The sequence below is a fragment of the Musca domestica genome, unplaced genomic scaffold (assembly GCF_030504385.1).
Source record: "Musca domestica strain aabys unplaced genomic scaffold, Musca_domestica.polishedcontigs.V.1.1 30, whole genome shotgun sequence".
In the NCBI taxonomy this organism is placed as follows: domain Eukaryota; kingdom Metazoa; phylum Arthropoda; class Insecta; order Diptera; family Muscidae; genus Musca; species Musca domestica.
The window spans coordinates 4,264,068-4,273,515 of NW_026712300.1; the positions used below are offsets into that span (position 1 = coordinate 4,264,068).

A 9,448-nucleotide genomic window follows, 5' to 3' on the forward strand; every position below is an offset into this window, starting at 1 on the left:
AGATGGGTCCGTCGAATATGGGCAACCCTGTATATCTTTATTCATTTCAAACTCTCATATTTTCTTTTCTCCTGTAGTGACTTTTGAGTTAAAAACACAACAACCTTTTTTATCGGTTGATTTGCAATTATCTATCCACCAGTTAATGTGCTCGCGACACAAAATTCGTTTTCAATATTTTTTTATGAATATTTTATCTTTTTCCACCATAATATGTAATACGTAATGACCATTTGTCTTTCCCGTAAACAAATAAATCTTTTCCGATTTATTGAGGTAATATATAAACATATTGTTAAAGATTCTCAAAAATTCACATCTTTAAATTTTATAGTATTTTGTCTCAATCTCACAATTTTACACATACACCAAAAATACACCGGTTTTATACCCTCCACCATAGTATGGAGGGTATATTAAGTTTGTCATTCAGTTTGTAACACCCAGATATATACATTTTAAACCCAATAAAGTATATATATTCTTGATCAGCATACAATTATATGCCAATTTAGCGATGTCCATCCGTCTGTGGAAATCGCTCTAGCTTCCAAACGAATTGAAGTAAAATTTTACTGGAGTGTATATTACGTCTGCAGGACTTTTGGTATTGAAAATGGGCCATGTTGGTCCATGGTTTTTATAGCCCGCATATAACGGTACCTCCCGATATTTGGTATTTTGAAGATTTTAGCGACAATATTCATCAGAATTTATTCAAAGTTGGTATTTGAAGTTCGCAATGAATACTACAGTCTAAGACAGAAAATTGTCTGTGCAGGTCCACGCCTTGTTATAGCCCCCATATAACGGTACCTCCCGATATTCGGCATTTTGATGACTTTAGCTACATTATTCACCGATTTTTTTCTAAGTTTCACATATGAATATTGTAATGGTATTATGACAAAAGCTACCTATGCCGGTTCATGTCGTCGTACTGACCTAAATATAACGGCAGCATACGGTATTTCCAAGATTTTAACAGAATTTTTAACAGATTTTATTGTTTTCGAGAATTGCCAAATTCGTTTCAAATGGTGGAGGGTTTTCAAAGTTCCGCCCGACCGAACTTACAGCTTTTTTACTTGTTGTTATTTACATTCGAACTATTTCATATGTTGAATTGATTTAAAAGTAATTACATGATAAACGATATGTTTAAGTATTTTGTATGTATAAATACTTGTAATGGTTTGTGTTTAATTTAGATTGGTAATTATTTGTTTGTAACGTTAACAATGGGTTAACGCATAATTAATTTGTAAATGATTAACCTCGTTTAGATCTGTCAACATAAATGTAAACAGATTTCAACGAGTGGCGAATGGCGCCAAAGCCTCCACCTTCCTTCATGTTTTGATCGTTGGTTTCACACTCGTCTCTTCTATCGATCGATACGAAGTCGCGCTCCCCCGCTATTGTGCAAATCAGGTAATCTGTCTTACCAATTATTATTATTTATTATTATTATTAATAAATACGGCCTTTGCCATAATTCTTAAAACTAAAACCCCCCTATTGTGTTTTTATTCTATTTTGTTTGGTTGAGCTTTGCATCTTTCCCCGCATTGGCGCAAACATTGGTCCATTCGTACCGGATTACGAACGAGCTGTTGGTAAAAGAAGTAATCGTTTTCTTCTTTTTTTTTTCTAATTGCAAAGCATATCATCATCATCACCATCTATACAGTCCACCACATCATCTCCTTAACATCATCATCGTGTTTCTATCAAAAACAATCAGGTACGTACAGTGAAAAAAGTGCCGGTGAATTTAAATAAATAATTTTCTTGAAGAGAAAAGAAAAAAAACAAATTGTGTAAAAACAACAACAATCGCGTCGTTGATATTCCTTGTGGCCGTCATACAACGCGTCGCTTACCCCGTCCCCTCCGTCTAGTTTGCAAATATTGTTTTGCCGACGGCAAATTGAAAATAAAGAAAAATCAAAATAATTGAAGAAAAAGTGTATTTTTTGGTATCTTTGTTGAAAATAAAATATTGTTGTGGGGTATCATTTTAATGTGCATAAAATTCCCCATCGATTGGTATAATTGAAATTTTAAAATTGTTAAATTTTTTGCAAAATTGTATTTTTAATATTTAGAAAATTATTCACAAATCACCCCCATAAAATACACTTACTTCAATTACGTTGGTTTGTTTGTTGTTGTTGCGCGTTAGCGGTCATCATTTGTGCTTAGTCGGTCAGCCGCTTTACACACACACGCATACATACATACGTTTGGTATTGTCTGTTGTGTTACAGGTGACCCTCGATAAACGCAACTTAACGTATTTTACAGGTGAACCTCGATAAACGGAACCAACATAAAATATTAAAATTTTTCAAATTTTGTTTTTGATTATTATTGAACGATAATTGGGTGTTAGAAAACGACGTTTTTGAAAAATTAATAACGCGTACACCCTACGTTCGGTCAATACGACTTTTTTGAATAAAAAGTGTTAAAATTGATTTTTTTCGTTTGGAATTTCAAAATTTTAATTACTTTTGGAGATTTTAAATAAAATTTTTATTTTTTAAAATTTATTTTTTGAGAATACGCTACATTTGGTAGTTTGATTGCCTAAATAGTAGGTTAACTGTGGAAATAAAAATAATAAAATCTCAATATTTTCGGTAGAAAATAATAAAAAATTGAATATTTTGAATTGTTTGTGCGCGAAAATACGGTTTTTTTTGAAAACTTACACAATTTAACGAATTTTTTATTATTTATTGATATTTTTTGGATATATATTTGAAATTTTTATTATTTATTTAAACATTTTCACATATTTTTCATTGTATATTTGCATTTGGTTGCTAAATATCTCATCGGAGATTACAATTTTGGTGATTTTAGACCGGTTTTTTGATATTTCACTATTGTGTGAGAGGTTCAAGGCATTTATTTCTCGGAAAATTTCGATTTCTTTGGCCCTATAGTGCGGTTTTGTTAGATTTTCGGAAGCTTTTCGGTATTTTTCTTGAACTTTGGAAAAACTCGGTTGATTTTTTGAAACTTTTGGAGTTTTTGTATAAACTTTTGTGTTTTCTTCGTATATTGTGCGAAGAAGAATCAGTAATTCGTGGATTTTGTATAAATTATCTGAGCAAATCGTGCTTTAGTCGTTCCCTTCTTGCTTTTTGTAGTACAGATTTCGGGAAATTTATTCGCAATGTCATTCACCCCAATTGATATGTTCACTAGAACTTCGGATGCGGTCATCCAGTTTAATGCTCGTTTCAATACGATGCGTGATGACCAGCTCGATATTCATGCGCTACAGTCTCATCTTAGTGCATTAGAAAAACTTTGGACGCAAGCACAGGACAAATTTGAAAAGTGCTGTGACTATATGATGTCGTCAGTAGAGACGACGAAAGAAGTTATCGATGCGGTTGATCAGAAATACAATTCGTCATTTCAAATCTATGTCGACTGCCAGTCCGCAATTAATAGAAAGCTAGGGCAATTCAAAAATATCGTACTTCCTCTATTAATGGCAGTCTTTGTGGTTCGGTTGCCTCGTTGATAGAAACGCCGGGCGAGACTTCAGCTAAGTCGCCCATACAAAACTCGCAAGCTACGGGCAACAATTTGAGTACTTCGACTCATGCTTCCCGCGATCATTCGCAGATACAAACTCCGCTTTCCTCTATTGTGAGAAATAATAGTGCCAGTTTTAGAACTACAGAGGAAGTTTCTCATTTGGATTGTGTCCATAACCTTGCCCTACCGCCGTGCGATACGGACATATTTGAAGGTGATTTCCACTCATGGCCAACATTTAGGGATTTGTTTACGGCTATATATATTGTTAATGGTCGTCTTACCGACGTTGAAAAACTTTGTCATCTGGTTAGAAAGACTTCTGGTGAAGCTCGCGAGATTGTATCGAAGTTCCCCTTAATTAATCGTAGTTTCGAGCTCGCGTGGAAGGCTCTAGTTGAAACTTATGATAACCCTCGGCTTCTGGTTCATAACCAATTGAAAGTTTTGTTTGATATTCCGGTCCTCTATAGTGAGACTAGTTCGGGATTAAAGTCGATCCAACGTGGTATCAATGGATGCCTGTCTTCGATGTCCGTGTATGATGTCAATACGGAAAATTGGGATCCGATATTAGTATTTCTGTGTCTCCAGAGATTGCCAAAAATTACTCAGACTCTTTGGGAGCAGAGTGTTAAGGATAAATCTTCTCTTTCGTCCTGGAAGGACTTGGATGCCTTCCTCACTGAGCGCATACGTACGCTCATGTGCCTCCATGATATGCGTGCTACAGATCAGTCTAAGCGGTCAAATAATAGTAAAGTTCAAGCGCATCATTCAAATATCAGAATTCCAGAGCCACCGCGTTCTCCCCGCGCTTCGAAAGGTTCAAATTGTTTAATTTGTCAAAATCAACGTCATAAATTGTATGACTGTCCCCGCTTTAAGAGTTTCACACCCGCTGATCGATACAAAGTAATGAAACGTCATCATCTTTGTATCAACTGTCTTAGGAACGATCATGAAGTTAAGAATTGTGATAGCAAACGTCGGTGTTCGAAGTGTAACAAGTCGCACCATACGTTGTTGCATCGGGATGATATTACCTCTAGTAATTCAAATCGAACTTCCACTGTTACTAGCAATGCCCCCAGAAATTCGAGTGCTACGCCTTCGACTGTCCCCCCTAATTCAGAAAATTGCGCGCCCGGCACATCCGCCGGTTTCTTGCCCCGACAAGTATTTCACGCCGCGCAGAACAAGGCTGTACTCTTAGGTACCGCAATGGTGAATATTGTTCATCTAGGTGTTTCATTTCCTGCCAGGGCGTTAATAGATCCTGCTTCCGAGTCCTCTTTCATTTCAAGGAGACTCCAAACTCGTTTGAAGCTTCCTGCGCGTTCTACGAATGCTGTAATTTCGGGAGTTAGTTGTTCACTCTCGGCCACTGCTAATAAAGCTTGTCGTATACAAATTAGCAGTCCTTTCGACCCTACGCTGAAATTGGAAACCAACGTTTTAGTTTTGCGTGCCATTTCTGGAAATCTTCCCTCGTTTGTGGTTAATTCCGACTTAAGGTCACAAATTCCCGATCTTCGCTTGGCAGATGTTAACCTTTTTGAATCTCGTCCCGTCGATCTGCTGTTAGGTTCTGATCTTTATCCAAAAATATTGTTAGATGGTTGTCGTCCCATTTTGTCTGGAGCATTGCTTGCTCAAAATACTGTATTTGGTTGGCTTGTTACGGGTCCTATCCCAGCCACACAAGTTCGAACATTTGCCACTACTGTCGATGTAGCAAAAGAAGACAAAATCCAACAGACCCTTTTGCGATTCTGGGAAATCGAAGAGCCTCCTAAACGCAAAATATTATCTCCATCGGACCGTTTTTGTGAGGAGAATTACGTCCGGACTACTCGTAGGGACTCAGAGGGTAGGTATATAGTTACGCTGCCACTTAAATCTGAGAATAGCGCTATCGGGTATTTGGGAGATTCTCGCGCGAACGTCCTCAAACAATATTATCGGAATGAGAATTCTTTATTGAAAAAGCCTGAATTAAAACTAGTTTACGACCAGGTATTATCGGAATATTTGGAACTTGACCACATGAGGCCGGTACCCGCAAATACTTCTATGGATGTCCTTTCGTGTTATCTACCACATCACCCCGTCATAAACCTAGCAAAACAGACCACGAAACTTAGAGTAGTGTTTAATGCCTCAAATAAAACGTCGAATGGGCAGAGTCTTAACGACATATTGCACGTAGGCCCAACGTTACAGCAAGATTTAGTTCTTTTGATCCTCCGTTGGCGTATCTTCAAATTCGTGTTTAACTCGGACATTACTCAAATGTATAGGCAAGTTCGTGTAGATTCAAAGCATTCGCCCCTTCAGAGAATTTTGTATCGGAATTCAACAACAAAACGGGTCCTAGACTACGAACTACAGACAGTGACGTTCGGTGTAAATTGTGCACCATATTTAGCGATTAGAACGCTTCTTCAACTGGCCGATGATACTGAGTCAGAGTTTCCCCTCGCGGCGCATATATTGCGAAAATGTATGTACGTTGATGACGTTTTGGCAGGAGCTCACGACATCGAGACTGCATTGGCAGCTAGGGACCAGTTGATTAGGGCACTATCGTCGGCAAAGTTCGAGCTGCGAAAATGGACAGCGAATAATAGAGCTATTTTGGATCGTTTCCCCCCTGAGCATTTGGTAGATGCTCAGCTTTTATCGTTTGTAGAAGCTAGTAGTTCTAAACCCCTGGGTATTAGGTGGAATGCGCGTTTAGATTGTTTTTTCTTCGAAGTGAGTCCTATTGTCAATAAACACTTCACTAAAAGGGAAGTTCTTTCGGCAATCGCGAAATTGTTTGACCCTGTCGGTTGGTTGGCCCCTGTAATTGTTAGGGCGAAAATGATAATGCAGAAGATTTGGCTGGACAACATTGGTTGGGATGATCAACTTCTGGCAGCTACTGAGGCTGAATGGAGAAGTTTTGTCGAAACATATCCGCATGTTAACTCGATTAGGATACCTAGATGGGTACAATATGTTCCAGGATTTTCTGTTGAGCTTCATGTCTTTTCCGATGCCTCGGAAAAGGCATACGCGGGGGTAGTATATATACGTGTCGAGTCCCCCGATGGAAAAATCTTCGTTAATTTGCTGTCGTGCAAAACGAAAGTTGCCCCTTTGAAATCAATTTCGCTTCCTCGCTTGGAACTTTGTGGAGCAGTTTTAGCATCAGACCTATTGAAAACTATTGTGCGGGAAATAGATCTGGAATTTAATCAAATTTATTGTTGGACAGATTCGACTATAGTTCTTGCCTGGTTGAAGAGAACCCCCTCTACTTGGACGACCTTTGTAGCCAATAGGGTGTGTCGAATCCAAGAAAATGTTGGCAATTATAATTGGTACCATGTTAAATCTGAAGATAATCCTGCTGATTTAGGAAGTCGAGGATTGTCTCCGATAGAATTGTCAGCCTCCCCCCTATGGTGGAACGGTCCTAGTTGGCTAGGTAAAACTAAATCGGAATGGTCTATTCGTGATCTGGCTCCGATTAGTACTGAAATGGAAATGCGACCCGTTAAATGTCACTTTGCTTTCTTTCCGTCGACATTTAAAGAGATTTTGGAAGACTTTTCTTGTTTGCGTAGAGCTCTTCACTTCATTGTATACGCGTTTCGATTTATTCGTCAAACACATCCCCGGTATAGAAACCATTACTACTATCCCACTAGACGCATTTCCTCGGCAGAGATTATTGACGCACATAAGTATTGTGCAATTACGGCTCAAAAAATATATTTCGTCAGCGATTATAAGAATCTGTTAGACAAGAAGGCGTTAGATAGTAAGAGTTTGTTGGCTCCTCTCAATCCTTTCCTAGATGACAATGGTGTCATGCGAATGAATGGTAGACTGGTAAATTCGCCCACACTTGCACCTTCGGAACGTAATCCTATAATTGTCCCCTATAGGAGTGCCTTTGCTCTACGGTTGGTAGAATATACCCACCAAAAATCTGTTCATGGTGATATCCAGTTAATGATGCGAACTTTGAGGTTGGAATATTGGATTCCGCGTATGAAAAGTTTGGTTCGGCTGGTTGTTCGTCGCTGTAAAGTGTGTTTTCTGTTGAAGAAACGTGCTTGCAGTCAATTTATGGCTGCCCTTCCCCCTGAGAGAACAACTCTTAATCGACCTTTTACAAACACTGGTGTGGATTTCGCAGGTCCGTTTGATGTAAAATCGTATCTAGGTCGGTCTTGTAAAATAACAAAGGGCTATGTATGTGTCGTTGTATGTTTCTCTACAAAGGCAATTCATTTGGAAGCAGTGTCCGATTTTTCGACTGCTAATTTTATGGCTGCGTTACATAGATTTATTGCTCGACGTGGTTGTCCCCATTCCATTTTTTCGGATAATGGAACAAATTTTGTTGGAGCATCGCGTGATATTCAAAGAAATTTTAAAGATTTCCTCCAAAAAAGCGCTGACTCCGCCTCCTCGTCTTTATCAGACCAGGGACTATCATGGCATTTTATACCTGCTGGTGCCCCTCACATGGGAGGGTTATGGGAAGCTGGAGTCAAGAGCTTCAAGTTACATTTTCGGAAGCAATCTCGAAATTTAAAATTCACGTTTGAAGAATTAGCCACGGTATTGGCTAGGATCGAAGCTTGTCTTAATTCTCGGCCGTTGTGTCCAATGTCGGATAATCCAGGAGAAATCGTTGCATTGACGCCAGGTCACTTCTTGATTGGTGCCCCCTTGTTAGCCCCGCCTGAACCTCTCATCACAGAGCAACCATTAAGTCTAATTAATCGGTTTAGGAAAGTTCAGGCCCTTGCCCACCAGTTTAGTTTAAGGTGGAAAGATGAATATCTCAAGCAGTTGCATATGAGATATAAATGGAAATTTCCCCAAAGAGAAATGGCGATTGGCGATCTAGTCGTTGTTCGTCATGATCAGCTTCCCCCAACGTCGTGGAAATTAGGGCGTATAGAAAATGTTTTTCCGGGCACCGACGGTCATGTTAGAGTCGCGGACGTTCGAACGGAAAACGGCGTTGTAAGACGGCCCATTACCAAGTTGGTCGTTTTGACCGACCACACTCCCGCAAACGAATAATATTGTTCTCTTCTCATTATATAGTATGTCGGTGAAAATCTATTCGGAAGAAGAACTTTTGAATGTTGATGACGGTTTTGATTACAATGAACCTCGGCCCACCGATCCCCAAGCTGGAATGTCGTCAGCTGCAGTGGAAGCAGCCCTTGTTGAGCCGATCGCGGCTGTAAAAATATCCGAACGTGGGTCCGAGTCCGATAAAGCGGATTCATCTGCGGCCCTCGCTGAACCGATGCAAACCGAGTCCGAATCCATATCAACGGATTCATCTGCGGCTCCGGTTTTTGATTCACCCCCCAAAAATGATACATTACAAACCGAGTCCGGATCTTCGGGTCCATCTGCGGCTCCGGTTGCCACACCTCATTTGGAGGAGTCGGAAAATAATTTAAGGTCCGAAACCCATAAGGTTTCATCTGCGGCCTCACATAAATGTCGCCTTTGTGATCGCATGCACCCGCTGGATAGATGTAGTGACTTCCGGGTTATGAATGTTGACATGCGACGTCGCATTGTCCTAAAATACTTTTTTGAATAAAAAGTGTTAAAATTGATTTTTTTCGTTTGGAATTTCAAAATTTTAATTACTTTTGGAGATTTTAAATAAAATTTTTATTTTTTAAAATTTATTTTTTGAGAATACGCTACATTTGGTAGTTTGATTGCCTAAATAGTAGGTTAACTGTGGAAATAAAAATAATAAAATCTCAATATTTTCGGTAGAAAATAATAAAAAATTGAATATTTTGAATTGTTTGTGCGCGAAAATACGGTTTTTTTTGAAAACTTA

General features: G+C 39.0%; 1 protein-coding gene across 1 annotated transcript; it reads left to right on the top strand.

Moving 5' to 3' along the window:
- Nucleotides 1-1,206: 1,206 nt before the first annotated feature.
- On the top strand, nt 1,207-9,196 carry LOC131803475 (uncharacterized). Its single transcript, XM_059124835.1, has 2 exons — nt 1,207-1,747; nt 8,683-9,196. Exon 2 carries the CDS (start codon nt 8,684-8,686, stop codon nt 9,194-9,196), a length of 513 nt encoding a protein of 170 aa, XP_058980818.1. The 5' UTR covers nt 1,207-1,747; nt 8,683.
- Nucleotides 9,197-9,448: the final 252 nt, after the last annotated feature.